Below are 20891 nucleotides of genomic sequence, written 5' to 3'. Positions count from 1 at the left end.
CAAGCTGTGCTCATGATGCATTGCTCTAGATATGGAGATTTTACAGTGAAGATCAAACTGTGATTCTCATACAATTATGCAGTGAGCATACATCCTAATTATTCTTTGACTCACTAATACATGAGAGGACTGGTAAGATGCTGCACCTGGTTCAAAGGGAGCCCAGTGCATCACGTGATGGGGACTGCTGGTGGGAATACAATTCAATGCAAGAACAGCCAGAATTCATGGGGTATCCCAACTAGATTGTGGCAGGCACAACCCTCTTTGTGCATTTCTATGGATAGTGATAATTGCATCCTTATAAGTTTTTGACGACTTTTATGAAACAAACAATAACAAAGCCATTGGAAAGGAAGACAATGACCTGGTTATTTTGTCCATTTCTAAGTCCTCCATGATTTTTCCCAGCATTCCTTGGAGTTCTTTTAGTAAGGAACTCCAGTTCTTTACAAGTGAGGTTGTCCAAGCCAACAGTATTTTAGAAGAGAAAGCTGTTTGAAACTACAAGTCATTGGTTGTAAACCATCAGAATCCCATGGAGAATGTTATTGAAGTAGAGATTCCTGGGAACACATGGACCTCCACCCTAAGTCAAATCCTGCCTAGAAATCCATATGGTTAAATGTTCACCTGGATTCTGATTGTATTCTAGAGTTGAAAGCCATCATGATTGCCATTGGCCAATGGCAGACTTGACCAGAATGCAGAACTGGTGAGACAGTTCAGGCCATAAAGTATTTGCCTCATGAGCATGAGGTTATGATTTCAAGGCCCAATACTCACATAAAAACAAAAACAGAGCATGCAGGATGCATTTGCAATCCCAGCACTGAGGAGGTACAGACAGCTAACCAAGTGACCTCCATGCCAGTGAAAGATCCTGTTTCACAAAACAAAGGTAGACAGTTCCCGAGGAACACCACCCAAGGTTGTCCTCTGACATATATATACACACACACAAACACACAGAACCCCAGTTTCCTGGTTCTGTATGAGAGACCTGCATTCATGTTTGGGCCCGTTCTAATGTCCTTCACCTTGCCAGTTGTGTGAACCTATGTAAAATAAGAAAAGAGGAGCCCTGGAGACAGAGGAGACAGAAGAAGACTCCCCTGGTGTCTCATTTCCATTCTCTGAGTACATTACTGCTTGGCAAATGCATCAACTTAATTAAAACTAAATGTAATTCTAATGCACCAATTTGATTTAAAAATAATCTTCACAGTCGCCAGGACATCAAAATCCAATTAAGGCTATTTGAGGAAAGTCTCCGATGCATATTATGTTGTGAGGCTGCACTATGTCAAGAAACCCAGACCTTCCTGAATGTCACTAATGTGTTTAGCAGCCTCCCTCTCGCTCAAATGCCTCTCCCAATTAGGTTCTAGAGAGCGTGATCCGTAACAGTTCAGGAACAGCTCCCCAAAATCGTCTGAATGGTCCTTTAGCTGAATGCTCTTGTTAGAATCTGGAAGAAAATGCAAACAGGCTCTCAGGTTCAAGATAGAAATCAAATCGCAGAGTCCAGGGGTTCCTGATGATCTGCTTATGTGCCCAGACTGTAAACAATTCTGGACCAGATTAATGAAGATTGAGAAATGAGTCTAGTGAAAAAATTCAACAGTAAATCTCAGATGAACAGCCTAATTTGTCTGGTTCCCTTTGCTTTGCCCATTGGCTGGGTCTTTCAAGGACATCTGTTTTGGTTGAGTGGTGGTGTTGATGGGAGCTCAGTGTGGACTTCTCTTTGTCTAATAGGCTAGGATGTAGAATATTAAAACTGTCCAAAATGCCTGCAGAGTGATATGGGGAACTCTCATGCATTTTGATAAGCCATGAGTAGTATTAGAGGCAGCTTGATATCCTGCAGTTAGCCATGCAGCCAAACCCTGATGTAAGTAGTCAAATTTCTCTCTCTGTTGACTTGTGCACAAATGTGCCTGGCCATGCCAACCTCATGCAGTGGGCATTGTTCCAGCTCCAGGATATCTGCTGCGTTTAGCCCTGCAAAAATACCACTGCAGTGAGGCACCTGGACAGTCGACTACGAAGCCCAGCTTTAATGTTACTTTGTGGTCAGGAGGAATGGAAAGAGACTGGGCCTACATGAAGAGAGGCAGAAGCCTTCCCAAGTTCTGGATCATTCCAAAGACCAGGGTCTGAGGCTGCTGAAGGAAGCAAACATCTCATTACCAGTTGTCCCTGACCAAAATGAATGAGGGCAGTGTCGTGCCTCTGCAACCCCAGATGCACTGGAGGCTAGGGCAAGAGATTGCAAGTTCAAGGCCAGCCTGGGAAACACAGAAAGACCACATCAGAGAGAGAGAGAGAGAGAGAGAGAGAGAGAGAGAGAGAGAGAGAGTCACACTCACTAGATCTTCTTAACTCTTAAGTGGAAAATGACAGGCTTGGGACAGAATTAGCAATTTCATAGTGCCAAAGACTTCCACATGTTTTCTCACTCAATCTACAGAACAACTTTGCAAAGTAACTGTATCTCATAATGTATTTATTATGCATAACATATAAACTTAAGGAGTAGCGTTGTCATAGCTGAGGACCAGAGGCATAGGTGCCTGGGATTTTTGCCTGGATCCAGTTCCACCCTGGTTCTGTTGGCATTTGCTTCTCATTCATGAAAGAGACTCACTGTCAACGAACATCCTGAAGACAGTAATTGCGGCTTATCAGCAATGATGGTCACCACTTGTTGTGGATGCCTAAATATTTTGAGTAAGTATTAATGCAATTTAGTGTTTAAAAATAAAAACCAGTGTCTCCCTCCCTACTCCTTCAATAGCCCACCCCTTTCACGTGAGATTCTAAGTTCTGAGGAAGCTTCTCTAAGCCCCTTCCTCTCCTTATCTCACTTGTAGAAAGATAATGTGTTTGTCTGAAAGGGAAAAAGAGGCATCATCCGAGGTTGCTGTGTTATACTCACCCTTGAGGCAAGGAAACAGAGGCTTAGAGAGATCTTGCTGTCTCTGTGTTTCTGGTGCATAGTCAAAACCTGAAAGTCATAAGTACTCAGAAAATAGGAGCTCGACATCCTAGAATCTCCTTTGGCTATTCAGGCAGAGATAGAGGAGTGAAGACCATTTTTCTAACTTCCAAATAGAAGGCAAAGATGGCCCCAATCCTCCTGCTGGCCCAACAACGGAGGGGCATTCTCACAAAGAGTGGCTTCATTAGGGAATGAGAGTGTCTCCACTCCTAAGAACCTTTGCTCCACACAGGCCATGGGGAGAGAGTGACAGTGGGGCCTTGGATCACCTACCACCTCCAGGAACTCTCATCCACAAAGCATCAAGCCATCTTCAGTAATAGCCTCCAGGAGGCTCCACATAGCCAGCCACGCTCAGGTAGTTATCATCCGTAGCTCTGTGCACAGTATGCTTCAGCCAACAGGGGTCATCCTCAGGGAAACTCCAAGCATTAGACTTCTGTTGACCCCAGACTGATGGGCAAGGCTGTCTCTCCACAGAGTTGCTTAGCCCAGTGTTTTAGTTTTTTGATGGTGGGATGCAGCACACTGAGCACTGTGAAGGAAGAGAGCGAAGTTGAGAAGGTTTGAAAAGAAAATGGGCAAGTGTAAACAAAGGGCCACAAGGAAGGACCATACAGGGTTTGTACTCAGGAGTCAGGACAAGAGCAAGCTCGTGTGCCCCAGGACGTGGGGTTTCCTGGGGCTCCCTGTAATTTTGCCAGACTCCAGAACTTTGGGACTGCCTATCATTGTCTGGTACCTGCCCTGGGGTGAGAGATCAGCATTGTAACATAGTAAGCTGGAGTAATAGACTACAAGGAAGGGAAGTTGCTGAAGCAGGGAGTTGATCAGGTGCTTAATAAAGAGAACTGAGCAAACTCTAGCTGGAGCCTCAAAACTGGGCCAACATGTCTGTTTAAATAAAACAGACTATACGACAGCATGGTCTTACTGTAACTGGAATGCCAAAGAAGCTTATGCCCCCTGTCACTGAGAATCATCCAGTAAGCAGGGACAGAGATAGAATCTTTAAATCATGCTTTACCCAGAGAGCAGGTAAAGAAAGTGGATCAAAATCTTAAATAGTGTTCTTTCACTTCAACTGTAGCCAGACACTGGGAGTGGACACAGAAGCCATCATCCCAGAGTTTAGTCTTGCCCCTCGAGCCAGCTGCTCAGCAGCCTTGTCAGCAAGACTGTGACCTGGGTGTTTTTCTTCTTATCATCTCCTCTCCAAGTGGCGGGAGTTTCTGAATGCACCAAGGTGGCTGGATCTACTTCCTTCCAAATGGCCATTGAAATCACATCTAGATTAAAGGTGTATTTCTGGGCTGCTTACACTGTGAATGTGCAGACTCCCTTAATACACAGTGTGGGGTGCTCCTATGAACTCTAAAGGTGCCCCTGACTGTCCCCTATGACTACAATGCCCCTAGCATTGCATGTCCATCCATATCTACCTCCTGGCACCCAGTGTGGGGGGAAAAGAGGCCGAGTTCAGGTTCTGTGGAAAAGGATGCTTTCGTTGCTTGGTATGAACAGGCATGTGAACAGAGAAGATCCCACCAGCTTTGGGGGTCACACATAGAAAGTTGTTGTCTTGGCTTTGAGGGCAAGAGACACCAGCATTAGCTATTTCTGCAGGAAGAGCAGGTAGTTTGACTCACCTCTGTAGGAATCCACTCCTATCCTCACTGCCAAATCCTGTTTATTTCCATCATAGACTTTAAGACAAGGTGTGATCACTTACATTGTTTTAAATGGTTTGTTCTCTGTTTACTTGTTTATAACTCATCCTCTGCATGGGAATTAAGTTCTAAGCAAGGATTTTTATTCTGCAATGTGTACCTGATGTCTAGGAAGATGGCTCTTTCAGAATCTACCTTCTGTGGATATTTGTTAAATGAGGAAGAGAGTTTTTTAAAAAGCAAAGAATAAATGGATCAATGTAACACTCTTCACTTACCAAGCACTTTTTTGGTCCTGGTCAAGATCTTTTATTGGAAAAGACAGAATCCTCACTGCACTGTCAGGGGTATATATATATTATTTCACATAAAATTATAGCTGATATTCCAGTGTGTGTCTTTTTCTGGTAGATAGTTTAGTTAGCACAGGATAGGTGTTCTGGGACTGTCCACTTCTGAGCACTTTAAAGAGTGTGTCTCTAGCTTGTCTCTGATACCAAAATTTAATGCAAGCATCCTCCTCTGTTATCCTTAGGAAAGGCACCTTCCTAGTCTCCCGCTCCAATCCCCTGCTTACAACCTCTATCAAACCATCAGCAAATCCTCTGCATTTGATACTGATGTGCCGTTTCTTAGGTTACGGGGTTAAATAAAATCTGTTGGAGCTTAGAAGATTTTTCTACAATGACTTTCATCCACAGTGCTTAATTAAATCCCTCACCTGGGAAAGAGCGATTTTTCTTCAGCCATCTCTCTTTCAGTGGCATCAGCAGGCAGCTGTGACTGTTGAAATGGCAAAATGTCAGTTGTATTTACTGCTGCGGGGCTACTGTAACAGAGTGGGCAGGAACTGTGACTTTTGCCTGCATTCTTAATCTTTTAATGATCCATCACTTTCATGGGAGATTCTAAATCCTGAAGCACTCACATGAATTGTAGAAAAAAAATAAGTTTTGTGAAAGGAAAACACAGCTGTTCCCACAGAGGCAGAGGTCATGGGTCAATAGGCTTCAGAAGAAGAAAAGGACTGGGAGATGGTTCAGTGTCTAAGGACTTAAGGTGAGGAGATGCCGACCTGGGTTCAAATCCCCTAGGACCATGTCCAACCTAGGCACAAGTACTGCACTGATATTACATTGTAGCCCAGGCTGGCCTGGGACTTACTTTGTAGCCCAGGCTTGACTTGAACAAGGCAACACCCCCCCCCAGCTTTTACCTCCTGATGCTCGGATGCCCAGGCTGTGCCACAGTGGCCTGCCATTCTTTGGCTATTGGTCACCTTTCCCCCATGCCTGGGCTTGCTGCTACCTGTTAGGAATTTCCCAGGGTTTGTCCTCTCCTGGCGGTCTTTCTTTTCATTTGTGTGGCACTGGAAGCACTCTTGAAGAAACTCATTTTGACGTTCTTAGGCACTGGAACAAGAGCAGAAGGTTTTAAAAAATAAAAATTGTACTCAGAAAAAATATAAATTCCTAAGTATAGGAGCAAATTCAAAAGTGGGCAAGATCCCTGATGCTGGCTCTGCAGTGCACAGCTGCATTGACCTCTAAGTCCCTCCCTCCCTGGGTCTGTGCTCCTTAGCTTGAGATAGTGCAGTACTTCTCACAGGTGTGGGGCCTCCTACTCCATCTCTTTTGTCTGGAGTGGCCCTGGGCACAGTGTCGGCCAATAAAGAGACAAACACGAAAATGTAGCCTTTCATCATCCTTAGCTACTTACCAAGTGTGAGACCAGCCTGGTCAACATACATGAAACCTTGCCATACCAATGTCCCATGTGTTCCTTTTTCTAAATTTGTTTATTTTTATTTCATGTGCATTGTGTTTTGCCTGAGTATATGTGTGTGCGTGCGTGTGTGCGTGTGTGTGTGTGTGTGTGTGTGTGTGTCTGTCTGTCTGTCTGTCTGTCTGTCTGAGGGTGTTGGATCCCCTGGACCTGACATCAAAGACCGTTGTGAGCTGCCATGTGGGTAGGGGAATTGAACCCAGAAGATCAGCCAGTGCTCCTAACCACTGAGCCATCTCCTCAATCCTACTTGTGTGTTTTTTAATCCAATCAAGGTGACAATGAATTAATCACCACAAATAAAGAGTGGCTGGCTTTAGATGTAGGTACTAAACAATATAAAAGCAAAATACAGCCCATATCTAAATAGATGCAAGGGGAAATCTGGTAAGACATACAGAAGATGGAAGACTCAGGGCAAAACATACCTTGATACTTATTGAATCTGGGCATTTGTGAATTGTGACTGTGATCTTCATGTACTACAAGTAAAGATAACCGCCATTTAAAAACAATAAGGCACAAAAATTGTATTTGCTTCCCCTTTCCTTGGAAGGGAAGAGCCAGTGAAATGGTGTTTGTTTCATTTCTATTTATTTTAGGATAGTTTGAGTGGATGAAAAACTATCTCACATTAAAGTATATTTTCCCTTCCTCGTTTTACTTCCCCACCCAACTCATCCATTCTTCATTTTTAGGCCAGGAGACATGATTACTCTTCTAGAAGACTCCAATGAAGACTGGTGGAAAGTAGGTATTTCGGTCTTTAAAAAGAAATAAGAATCCTTCGGTGGTGACAGTAACAATAAATGTTACATTTGCCGCTGAATGCCTCCTCTTCCATTTCAGGGAAAGATTCGGGACAGAGTTGGTTTCTTTCCAGCCAACTTCGTTCAGAGAGTAGAGCAGCATGAGAGGATTTATAGGTGTGTTAGAACCTTCATCGGCTGCAAGGACCAGGGACAGATAACACTGAAAGAGAACCAGGTAAGCAAAGGATGCAAGCGCCACCACACATACACAAGCTGGGACAAATGAGAAAAGAAGATCTTGTGCCAAGGGTGTGGGGGTAGGTAGAATCCAACATGCAAAACCAAAGCCGGGAAACATGCTGTTTTAATTAGTTTCTACCGTTGTGATAGGATACCACAACTAAAAGTAATTTAGAGAGGAGAGGATTTATTTGAGCTTAGATTTTCAGAATGTTAGAGTCCATAGTGGCTGGGAAGGCATGGTAACAGGCAATTGAAAGCATGGTAACAGGACCAGGAAGCTGGCTGATTACATTTCATTCAAACACAGGAAGAAGGGAGGGAGAGGGAGGGGAGGGAGGGAGAGAGAGGGGTCGGGGATGAAAGGGAGAAGAAGAGGAAGAGAGGAGAAGAGGAAGTGGGAATAAGTTATAAAACATCAAGGCCCACTTCTGGTGACATACTTCCTCCAGCATGGCTCCAGCTCCCAAAGGTCCCATAACTTCCCCTAAGCAGTGCCACGAACTGGAGACCAAATGTTCAAACACATGAGCCCATAGGGGATATTTCTTATTCAAACCACAGATACTTAGTGGTATCTGTCAGAGAAGAAGCATGTATAACTTCACAGTATCATAAGGGAGCATCTCATCCCTGACTTGTGTCTGAGGATCACAAGACACTGATGGTAGCAGCTATTCCAGTTTTCACTCTGGGCATATACCCACCAATATGTAATGGGAAAACTTTGTCATTGTGTGCTACTGTGCTCCAGGACTTGGTGTGTTGGCTCCAATCACACAGAGCTCTCTCAGATCTTCTTATCAAGACTGCAAGACTCTATGTGTCCCTAAAGTCCATACACATCACATAATAAGCAAAACACAGACTGAAAACTATCTCAGGCACAGACTGGCCATCTTCCTGAACTCATCTACTGGTTCCTGATACCTTTTTGCTCAGTGCTATGTTGAATGAAGTGTTCTCTGTGAGGTTGCTGGTTTTCCTGAGCCCTCTAAGTCTATACTGTCCTGAAGCTGCTTCCTTCTGGATTCCTTATCTCAGCTCTGAAATAGATAGAAACAGATGGGACCATCACAGCTCAACGCTGTCATGTTCTTCCATGTGTCTCTTCCAGCACAGAGGGGCTATCCTTCAGCCCTACTTACTTCTTCTCAAGTCACGTACCTCACCTTCATTGAGGGCAAAATGACACCCTCAAGTTTCCAAGACTGTTCTGGAGAAGGTAGAAGAGGATGTGGGGAAGCAGAGTCAGCAATCTCCTGTCTTTCTCGATGCAGACTCAGAGGTGATTTCAATGTTCTGTTCAGGAAGTCAGAAACTGGCCTCTTTCAGCATTCTTGACATACAGTAATTCTAGCAGCTCTCAAGACAATGAATATCTCTAGTTGAAAATGTGGAAATTACAAGGCTCAGTCTACAAGAAAGTAAAGAATGAAACATGCATTCATAACTTAATACTTGTCTGTTCAATACAGTTGCCCCAAACATGTCCTGGACACTGTCTATTTAATTTTATTATTCTATTTTATGCATGTGGAGACTGTGCCTGCACAGATGTCTGTGTCCTACATGCATGCCAGGTGCTGTGAAGGCCAGATGAGGTATTGTTGGCTCCTCTGGGATCTGGAATTACAGACAGTTGTGAGTCGACATGGAGGTGCTGGGGATGGAACCTGAGTACTCATAAGGGCAGCCAGTGCTCTCTACTGAGCCATTTCCTCCCCAATTTGGGGGAGTTATCGTCAAAGATAGTTACTAAGTCTCACACACACACACACACACACACACACACATGATCCATCCGTCATTACTTTTTAATTATAACTGATTTATTATTCTAAAATACTGTTTTACTCAACTTTATCAACACTTTTCTCTTCCATTATGTGGCTCCAAATGACATTATCAAATTGACAAGTACTTCTTCACACCGGACATGTAGTTTACACCACAAGATTCCAGCATTCAGAAAACAGGCAAAAAAAATCTCAAGTTCAAGGTCAGCATAAATAGTGAGTTCAAAGCCAGGCTGAACTACATAGCAACCAAGAACTTGTGTCAAAATTGCAAAGACTTGGAAGGTAGCTCAATGATAGAACACATGCCCTGGGCTTGCTTTCTAATGTTAAAATAAAAAGAAAAAAGAAGTCCCATGCAACGTAATGATCCACTTTTCACTGTGGCTAGTCAATAGAATGCCTGAAAGTCTAAAGAAAATTAATTTACAATGTGAAAAGAGGTTTTCAGAAAAAAAATTTATTATCTATTTCTTTTAGAGTCAAGTAAATAAAAATTCTTAAAAATAAAATAATATACCAATAAATCAGAGCATTGTTTTCCAACATATCTTAACAACAGTAGCAGATGGAGTCAGTGAAAGTGGCTTTCTATAAATACTTGTATGCATCAGTCCACTCATTTTGAGTAGTTACTTCAGACTATGTAGTAAGAGCCATGGAAATTATTCAGCCCTGTGCATGCTATAATTCCATTTTCTACAATAAAGTCCTGATAATAATAATCTATGTACGCACAGGGAGAAAAGCTGGGCAAGGAATGATGACCTTCAAAGTAATCTCATAATGGTGAAAATTAGGGACAATCACACAATGGCAGTGGGTAGTCAACAATAAGACTTTCCTTAGAGGAGGGCTTTGGAGGATGTGGTGATAACTTTATAGACAGAATACAGATCAGAGTCCAGTCACCGCTGTGCCCAGATGAGGACAGCTCTCAAAGAAAATGCTCTGAAAGATGAAAGATCAGAGACGCAGGTGCAGAGGGTCCTCAGCCATCCGTATTCAGCCTTGGACAACAATAAGGAGATCAGGTGTGACCAAGGTACCCAAAAGACCAAATTATCACAGCACCTCACCTCGCCCTCACCACTGCCACCCCACCACCACCACTATGGGATACCCTGAAGTTCAGGAGACAGTGGCACCAGGTGGCCCTTGGCAAACCAAAGGTCCAGGAAGAAACACAGCAGAGCAGACCTAGGCTTGGGCAGCGGTGAGTCCCTGAGTCAGGTGTTGTGTCAAACCTTCCGCCCTTAGAGGTAGCAAGAGAGACCCAGGAAAGACAGGCAGCGTCTTTTTCAGTGGGAGTCAAAATAAAATAGAAGCGACTGGGAGAGGCCGGCTCAAGGACAAAGTACTGACTGTGGAAGTGTAAGGACAGTTCAGATCCTTAGCTCCCTCCCAGAAGCCAAGTGGAGAAGGAACCCCCAGGGAAAAGCAGCTAGCAAGACTGGCCAAATCACCCCGTTGCAGGTTCACAAAGAGACCCCATCTCCAAGAATAAAGCAGGGAAGGTACTTAACATCGGGTACATATGACGTTTAGCTCCTACGTTTTCTTTTCACGTGCCCTGTGAACTGTGTGGATTAACCATGGAGTGTTTCTATTCTACAAAAGAAGAAACAGATTCCAACAGCGGCTATGTGCCTTACTAGGGGCACATGTGAGTGCCAGGCAAGAATATAAACACAAACACAGGGCTCCACTCCCAAGTCAACAACTCTACTGAGCACATTCCCACCCCGGCATAACGTTTTTTATTAGTTGGGGATTTCATACAACACACCCTGATTACACCCACTTCCCATTCCTCTCAGGTCCACCCTCCCACCCTTGCTCACACAAGCTGGCTCCCTGTTGGGCACTTTGCTCTCTTCCAAGCTTTGGACACTTTATCACCATGCTGTAGCCACATCTCTAAATGCCACGCACACCCCACACAACACACAACATACCTCATACCCCACACAACACACACATACTTCTCCTGACTTGACTTGGATCACTGAAGACATAGACCTAGATAAGGGAAGGAGTGGGGATGCTGATTGTTAGGTTTTATTTTTCAAGTACAGAAAATCCTCTGAGCTGAGCTGAGGTGGTACGCTGTCATCTCAGTGTGTGGGAGGTAAAGGGATCAGGAGGTCTAAGCCAGCCTGGGCTACATAAGGTCAAACAAAAGCCTTAATTTAAGAATAGTATTGTTAGCCGGGCAGTGGTGGCACACACCTTTAATCCCAGCACATGGGAGGCAGAGGCAGGTGGAGCTCTGTGAGTTCGAGGCCAGCCTGGGCTACAGAGTGAGTTCCAGGAAAGGTGCCAAAGCTACACAGAGAAACCCTGTCTCAAAATACCATAAAAAATTAAAAATAAAAAATTATTGTTAAATCTGGGCATGATGAAGCACACCTTTAATCCCAGCATTCAGAAAGCAAAAGCAGGCCAATCTCTGTGAGTCCAAGACCAGCCTGGTCTTGTAAGTTTGAGGTCAGTCAAGGCAACATACATAGTAAGATCCTGACTCAAAAAAAAAAAAAATCGATGCTATAATAATAACAAATAAAAAAGTTCAAACTTGACATCCACTTTAACTTCTTATATTATTAATTTATGTGAAAACTTTAAAAGCCTCTTAAAGAAATGTAACACAGGTCATTGATGCCAAAGTCATGTAGAAATGGATCTGTGTTCTGTGTGGTTTGGATAGTCACCTCTAAATGTCACCTAAAAACATCACTATAGCAGCATCTCCCTGATGCAGACCTGAGAGCTCACTGTGGCCACCTGTATAGAGACAGCATGGTGCCTAGACACCAGGGGTGTTCAACAAAAGTCATTTTCCACCATCAGACTCAGAGCAGGTCTCAATGGGGATGTCCTCTGCAATGGTGAAGACCAGTGTAAGGCACCCCGTGGGCATCAGAAAATAGCCAATGTGATATTTATCACTCTAAAAACCTAAAGAGACAAGTGGCCATTAACAAACAGAGAAATAGAAAATTGATTCTGAAAATAAATGCAATGCTTCTTTATTAAATCACATTTCTGTTTCTGAGGTTAATCTTTCATAATTATTACATTGTTTATCCACAGAGCGCTAGTTTCCAGATGGAATTAAGTTATCCATTATGAACACGTAGGAGTCTGCCTTGACAGAATGAATTTTCTTCATTTTTTTAAACTTAAGAAGAGTCTTACTTAATCAGCTTTAAATTCCTTTAAAACATTTTTATAACATCATTCATGATTCTGTCGTAACTGTAGAAATGTTTTCATAGATTCCTTGTGCTATTGCAAAAAAAATTAAACCAGAAATTATTTTTAGATTATAAAACTGAAATTTGTTTATTATATGGAAATTGAGAAAATAATATTTTTAAAGACAGAAGAAAATAGCAACCAAAACAATTCAACCATCAAGTTATTATTAGCATTAAATTTTTGACATGTTTCGTGGCAAGCTTTCATTTGAAGTCATAGTTTAATATCATATTTTATTTAGGCTGTATAATTCTATTTAGTTTCAGCAAGATATATATTTTAACAGTTGTACATACATCAGAGTGGCAAACTTTGGCACACTGGCCAAGTCTGGTAACTTATGTTTTTATTGTAAGGTTTAGGGTTTTAATTTTATTCTTAGTTATGTATATCCATGTGTTAGTGTGTGCATGAGTATCATACTCGTGGAAGCCAGAAAGAAGGGAGCATCCTATCCCTGGAGCTAGAGTTACAGGAGATTGTGTTGGCTGATAATGGGAGCTAGGAAACAAAAGCAGTGTGAACTGTCAATCACTGAGTCATCTCAGTTCCCATTCTGTCTTTTAAATAACATTTTTAGAATGTGTCTACACTGGAGCTGGGGACAGAATGCCTACCTAATATACTCAAGGTTCTGTCTTAGCATCACACCACACACACACACACACACACACACACACACACACATGCGCTCACATGAACACACACATACATTATACATATACATACATATATATACATATATATATGTATGTGTATGTATATGTATAGACTTCTGTATCTTTTTTAATCCTGTAATGGTTGGGTTAAGCCACTGCAACAGAAATGGCATGGCCTGCAAGCCTAAAAAATTTACAAACCCTTTACAGAACGAGTTTACTAACCCTGGTCTTGATCTACAAAAATGTGTTTAAATATCTGCTGCTCCTGGATGTTCAAGAGGCTTTTTTATTTTTAACTATTATTGATAACTACAGTGAAGAGCATTGAACTTAAACCTTTCTCTCTAATTCTGATTATTTCTGCAGTTCAGACTTTAGAAGTTACAGAAAAATGGATATGAGACTTTTGCACATTTACTGATTTGTATGTGTATATGTATGTCTGCATGTGGTATGTGCATGTATGCATGCCACAGCATGGATGTAGAGGTCAGAGAATCATTTGGGGAAGTTGGTTCTCTCCTTCAGTCGTGTGTGTCTCAAGGTTCACACTCAGGTTATCAGGTTTGGCAGCAAGTGCTGTGACCAGCCCCACCTAAAAGACATTTGCCATCCTTGATCTATGCTAAGCTGCCTCCAAAAAGCTGGTCCCAATCTCTACCTATCCCTGTTTTCATGAATACCCAGGTCACTGTATTCTTGCCAGAATGAAACATGACTAGTTTTTATGCCTGTCAAGTTAGAGGGTAAATAATATTTTATGCTATTCTACATTGACTGAATAGAAAAGAGGCTATAATTTTATCACAGACCTATGGGGCAATTATATAATTTGCTTATGTGCTTCTCATAGTCTCTTATGCTATCAAGAGAGCAGAAGAAATAATTACACATGGTCTGTGATATGTGACCAATATTTTCCCAATTTATCCTACTATGCCTTCAGCCTGGACCTTAATAATCCTTTTGCTGGTGCATCTCTAATTTACCATAGCTCCCTTCCAGGTTTTATACATCTTCCACTTGTATATTTCTTTTGCTTCCTAAGAGAACGTCTCAAGGTTGTCCCTATTTTACTTGAATTTCCCTCAGTTTCAAGTCAGTTTCTCATTGCTTCCTATGCCTTGGACACACTTCTGGGAGGGTCTGTGAGAGTGTTTCCTAAAATATTCAACTGTGGACAGAAGACAAACGCTGAGGGTGAGCAGCTCCATCTCACAGATTCAGGTTCTGGACTGAATAAAGAGAAGAAAGCAAATAGAGTGCCAGCACCCATTTATCTCTGCTCGCTGACTGGGGACACAACCACCTCACGTTCCCACCACCATGTTTTCCCCGCCAGGATTGATTCTTCAGAGCTGTGAGCTAAAACAAACTCCCCCTCCCTCCCTCCCTTATGTTTCTTTGCCAATCATCTTATCACAGCAGTGAGGAAAGTGTTATTTCCTCCTAGGCTTTTCTCCACAGTCAACCTTCTTGCCTCTACATTAAATTCCTTTGCATCCCATGACATCATCTTTGCACCTCCAGAGATTCTACCCTATACCATCAAGAATGAATCTTCAACTACACCAAAGAATGTCAACCTCTCAGATGCATAAGCAGACTTCCTGCATATTTCAAGGCTTTAATTTTATTGAATAGTCAACAGATCCCAAAAGCTGCCTCCGCCATAGTGCCCCAATCCTTGAGCATCTTATTTTATATGTTTAAAAAAAAAAAACATGTAGATATGGCTAAGGCTCTTGTTGGGGGAACACTATCCCGCATTATCTCAGTGGGGTAAGTGTAAATGCAGCAGTTCTAAGAGGAAACAGTAGGTCAGAGGCAGAAAAGGAGATGAGGGCAGAAGTCAAAGAAAGCTGAAAATGCTATGGTGCTGGCCTAGAAGACAGGAGATAAGGCTTTGAGCCGAGGAAAGCAGGTGGACTCTGGAAGCTGCAAGGGACAGTGAGACGCATCCCCTCTGAGATCTGAGGAAGAGACTCCATCCTGAGAAACACCTGGACTTTAAGACTTCTGATGTTGAGCACTGTGGGAAAATAAAGGTGTGTTGGCCTGAGCCATTATGCTTATAGCACTGAAAGCTAATCCAGATGCTATGCAACATGCTCTTGGCAGATGTGATGAAGGTTGTGGACCCTGATACTAGTTCTTCTGTCAGGTGGACAGCCAAATCTAATCATGTGAGCCCCAGAGGCACAGAAATGTATCCTGCTAAAGCAGGGAAAAGCATCGGCAGAAGGCAGGAGAGACACAGCAGAAGGGCAGGTCCAAGCGAGACAAAGCCCAAGAATGACTCAACCCACTGGGTTTCGTTTTGCTTTGTTTTTTATTTAAAGATGGAGAACAGAGCCCGAGTGCAGGTGGCATCAGCAGTTGAGAGTGGCCCCTGGGAGACAGACAGTAAGGAAGTGGGAACCTCAGCCCCACAAGCACCAGGAGCAAAAACTTCAGTGCCCCTTGAACTGAATTCACCCCTGGAGAAATAGAAAAGAAAGAAGATAGAGTCCTTTGCCCTCCTTAACCTTGACCTTGGGGGAAAAAAAATCTGTCAAGTCCCATGCCATCAGCCCTAAGAACCACAGTGCAAGAAGTTATTGCCCCTTAATGCCACTGAGTTGGCCACAATTTGTTACGACAACAATAGCGAACATGCACATCATAAATTCGGAGACTGATTTGACTCAACCTCACAAGTTTCCTTCAAAGTGCACAAGGAGGGTCTGTGCAGTGTGGTTTGTGAGTTGCCTTCACTCCAAGAGCAAAGATCTAAATTCCATAACCTTTCTCCTCTAGGGTATCCAGAATGTTGGCTGCCTCCCACTACAGGTCATAGATGCCCACAGACACTTAACAAATCCCTTTTAGACAATGGAGGAAATGTTCTGAGTACACCTCTTGGTAGAGCAGGAAAACCTTTTCCCAAAGTCTGTCATCAGATACTCCATCTGTCTTGTTTCCAGGACCTGCCCCATTAGAGGAAGCCATGACTAGGACAGAGTGAGTCCTCCCAGAAACACTGAATACATTAGCCTAAGTCCAGCCCAGCTCCACTGGATTTGAAACCCAGGGAAGAAACACAGATGCATGGCCTGAAAATGATGATGATGAGGGCTGGAGAGAGTGGTTAAGAGCACATTCTGTTCTTACAGAAGACTTGAGTTCAGTTCTAGTACCCACATCAGGCAGCTCACAACTTCCTGTAACTCCAGCTCCCAGGGATCTGATGCTTCTGGCATCTAGGGCACCTGTACTTGTGTGCACAGAGATACACACATATATTCAGTTGAAAAAAGTAACATGGGGTTGGAGAGATGCCTCCGTGGTTAAGAGCACTTGCTGTTCTTCCCAAGGACCTGGGTTCGGTTCCCAACACCCACATGGCCAATCCTGACAGCATTTTAACTCCAGTTCCAGGGGGATCACCCTTTTCTGACCTGGGCCCCAGGAACACAAGTGGTGTACATATCTACATGCAGGCAAAATATTTACATAAAACAAAAGTTAATAATAACTAAATTAATAAATCATTTTTAAAGATGATGATGGTGGTGATGATGATGACTACTATGACAAAAGACTAAGGGATCCGAAGTTTAGTTTAAGTCCAAAGTAGGAGTTTCCAACTCAGCAAAGAGTCTGTGCTCTGGAAAACAGACTTGGAAAGAAATTCAGTACTAAAATTAGGAGACCATAAACAGTCTCACCCCGTATTAAAAAGGGTCAAGTCATAGCTGGCCCGGATGGCTGGAGCCATGCATTGTGTAGGGGCAGGGTGTCCCTCCTCAGAATGCACTGTGCCATCTCCACCATAGAGACTGACACCATGTGCCCAGGCCAGGTCTGCCCCAGCAGTAACTGTGCTGGCCTGGGCAGGAAGAAAATATGGCCAGCCCTTGAGAAGTCTTCTGGCTAGAAAGAGAAAGAGTGTATGGAAAGAGCAGACGGCAGGGGAAGAGAAGGCTGTGGAAAGGGGTAGGAGAGGACTAAGAAGATCCCATTTCCAGCCAATCTGACCTCCTCAGCTGTCGTCTGGAAACCCTTTATCCTCTGCCAATGGTCACATTTGCCCCTTGGCCGTGGTGCACGGGGTTGAGCCTTAGTCTTGTGACTACCCACATCCCATGTGACCCAGGTGACTCTAAGCTGACCAAACTGGTCCCATTCTACTGTCCGTGATTGTTTAGTGCTTGGCTCTGACCCAGTTCTAGCCACCGAGACAAGTCAGAACATGAGCTGAGGGGCCTAGCAGGGCTTAGCATGGCCTCTATTTCCAGTATGTTCAAGACCTTGACAGTGATCTCCACCTTTCTCTTCTACTCTTCACCTATCCACCTCTGTCTTGACCACACTGAACTCTGTCTGTCTCTCTGTCCAGCTACTTCTGTCTCACAGATGACAGACATCTGGGCTTTGTGGCACACTCCCTGACATTAACTGCTCCCAGGGTGTTATTTAAGTCTCTTTGCAGTCAGATTTCTGAGACACAACTCACATACCAGCCCCGTGTATGTTCCAGACCCCAGGGGTCACACATCCAGCTCTAGGCTCTGCTGAAACCTCGTCCAGGTTCCATTTACTGGGGGGCGCTGCTACCTCTGGGTTGTTAACACTCCCGGCTCCTTCCTAGTAAGCCCCCTTAGGAAAGCAGCGCTGCTTCAACTGAACTTCTGTGCATCTCTTGTCCTAGGTCAGTCTAGACTCCTTATCTCAAAGTGGGGCCATCTGTGTCCAGAACTCCTGTGACTTCTCTCCAGCTGAGTCATGTTCTTGCCTGGTTTCTTCTCTCCCTGGACCACTGTGGTGTCTTTCAGACTCTTAGCAGCCCCTTTCCATGTAGCTCTTCAGTCCTGCCTCAGGCTATGTCTGGGAAATACATACTAAGGCATAACTTTCAACTGTGGAGGTGGCTCATGAAGGGAGGAAAAAAGAACTACCCTCCCCAGGAACCTCTGTACACATCTGGTCCCATTCCCTTCTCTGTCCTTCGCTGGCCTGTGAACAGTGAGTGACAAGGGCACCCGAATGGATTTTCACGGTCTCCTTTGAAGTCTCACACAGGTGCCTGCTCTGGAATATGAGAGATGCTCATGTTTATTTGCCTGGAGCTACTAATGAAATTGTCTCTTGGCTTCCTGGTGTTAGCCAATTCACATATAAAATTCCAAGCACTGGGCAGGAACCAGTGAGTGACAGCTATTATTATTGGGTCTTCAGCATAATATACTGAAAACTCGCATGCTTCATGCCAGGTCTATGAGACATTTTTGTCCTTCTCCCCTTCTGGTGACTCTTCAGGGAATCACAGTATTTAATACCATTTTGTTAATCCTTACTCAAAAAGCTGGAGCCCGGAAAATATTCTGTGTCTGGGCCTGGTTCCAAACCCAGGTTTGTGTGTATTGCTTTACTGAGCATTTTCTCACATTGCCACCCCCGACTTCCCCCTCCCTGGGCCACCTCTCCTTCCTCCTGTACCCTCAGTCAGCAGCAGCTTACGCTGCAGGTCCCCATTTGTTCCTGCTGAACTGAAGCCTTTCTTCTCTCTCCCCTGGCATTCAGATCTGTGTGACTTCTGAGGAAGAACAGGACGGCTTCATCAGAGTCCTCAGCGGGAAGAAGAGAGGTCTCGTCCCACTGGATGTACTGGCAAACGTGTGACTGTGGCAGTCCCTCCGCGTGCAGGAGGCCAGCTCTGCTGATCTCACTGTGTCCACCCAGAGGAGCAGCTGCATTGACAAGTGCCCAGGAAACAGGGAGACTTGAATAGTGAGACTGTGGTAGCAATCTGGAAGCAGACCCACTGCCCAGCACATCCAGGCTGCCGGAGAGCAGCATCCCAGAGCTGAGGCCGCTGGGGCAGTAAATGGGCTGTAGCCAAGGCTGCCCCAGGACTCAGCTCCCTCCCTGCCCACCTGTTCAAGGCTGGAGTATGCTCCAGGTCATGGTGTGGTCCTAGTGAAAAGTTTGGATCTGAGTAGCCAGGTGTTGCTCTGGTTCCGGATTATTGCCCCCAATGCTGGCCAATCAACATGACAACTCCTGTAGAGAATCAACAAGGCCAGCCTCCCAGTTGCCAGCATCCCAGGCCTCACTCCAGCTCCTGCTCAGTCTGTGACTCTGCTGGCAGGATTGTTCTTTCTTTCTCTTCAGTCCTTGGAGCACATCCTAGGCAGGGCTGAACTGACGCGGTACCAAGCACAGAGATCTGACTTACCTACAGATGCTTGCCGGGGAGTCCTTGCTACTTCAGTGACTCACAAAGGTGACAGAGCCAAGTCAGAGGCCCAGAAAGAAGCAAGCAGCAGTAAGAAGTGGGAGTGAGGACAGGGAAGGAGTCCTTATGCATCGGGACTAGACAGCCCTTTGAGAAGGGATGCTCTTTCCCAAAGCAGGTGGGGCTGGGAACAGGAAGTAGCTGAGAGTCTCCATTTTCATTTCATACCCTCTACATCAGGAGCATGACTTCTTCCCTCCCTCGTGCAGCCTGTAGGACTCCGTGGAGGAGGATGAGTCCACTGTGCAGGGGACCAGGGACAGGGGAGCACCTGAGAAAAACATCCTAGAATAAATGTAGCCAACTTAGAATCCATTCTTCTCTAGGACAGCATTTCCAGCTCCGGCAGGTGTGAAGTGGAAATGATCCTGTGATGCTTCATCTCTCTGCACACAGAGGGAGCTGGAGCTTAGCTCACATCACCTGGGGAAATTGCTCTCTACCTGTACCGATGTTTACAAGAACATACACACTGCGATGCCTTCCTCCCAAGCCCGGTCCCAGCTCTCAGACTTGCTTCCTAGCAGTCACTGATGTGTCCCAATGTGATTCACAGTGACTTTGAAATTAAAGTTGCTTTGATTTATTTTGCCACTGAGCAATAAAATCATTATAGAATCATTGGGTTTGGACTTGGTTCTACTTTGTTTTATGATTTGCTTTGTTTATTGGAGCAAGGATCTTTAGCCAAGGCTAGCCTCAAACTCACTGCATTGCTGAGGATGACCTTGAACTTTGATCTTTCTCCCCCCCCTTCCATAGTGTTGGGATTCCAGGAATGTACCACCACACCCCATGCAGGCAGTGCTGGGGATTCAATCCAGAATTTCACACATGCTAGGCAGTCAGTCTACCAACTGATCTACATCCCAGACCCCAAAAGCCAATGTTTTGCTTTGTTTTGCTCCATTTTGAAGACTGAGATGGCTACATCCAGGGCATGTCAGCCTCATTCCCTAGACCAAAGTATCATTTGTCTGTTTAATGATAATGGTTTTGTTACTGCTCCCATTCTGCAGCCAGCATCCCATTTCATCCTCATCTAATACTGTTTGTAAAAGTGGGTTCACAGACTCAAAACCTTTGGGAGCAAAGGTGGATCACATGACTGCCTTTTATAAAACTGAACACCCAGTTCAGTTTCTGCCTCCAATCAATTTTCCATTTAATCAAGACAACCTAGTGACTGGAAGGGATCTTGGGACACCATGTGAGGAGGGCATGTACCTGAGGCCACTATAGGGAACAGGCCTCCATGCGAAGACCATACACTTCAGCAGTTGGTCCTCCAACCTCAGTGATTGTTGGGGCAATGAGGAGTTGTCCCTGCTGACCACAGCTTGAGTCACAAATATTTGATCAATCTAAGTATATAGAACATTTTTAAATGTAGGTTTTAAATTTATTTGCTATTCAGAAACAGGTAAGTGGG

General features: G+C 44.3%; 1 protein-coding gene across 1 annotated transcript in view; it reads left to right on the top strand.

Annotated features, from left to right (window-relative positions):
- Positions 1-20081, top strand: part of Stac (SH3 and cysteine rich domain) — a 127855-nt gene extending 107774 nt beyond the window's left edge. The window contains exons 9-11 of the mRNA XM_028895202.2: positions 7161-7212; positions 7312-7449; positions 18745-20081. Coding sequence (XP_028751035.1) covers positions 7161-7212; positions 7312-7449; positions 18745-18843 — 289 coding nt within the window. The 3' untranslated portion in view covers positions 18844-20081. The remainder of the gene's footprint in view (positions 1-7160; positions 7213-7311; positions 7450-18744) is intronic.
- Positions 20082-20891: the final 810 nt, after the last annotated feature.

Source organism: Peromyscus leucopus, chromosome 7 (assembly GCF_004664715.2).
Source record: "Peromyscus leucopus breed LL Stock chromosome 7, UCI_PerLeu_2.1, whole genome shotgun sequence".
Lineage (NCBI taxonomy): Eukaryota > Metazoa > Chordata > Mammalia > Rodentia > Cricetidae > Peromyscus > Peromyscus leucopus.
This window is presented reverse-complemented; position numbering and strand designations above follow the sequence as displayed.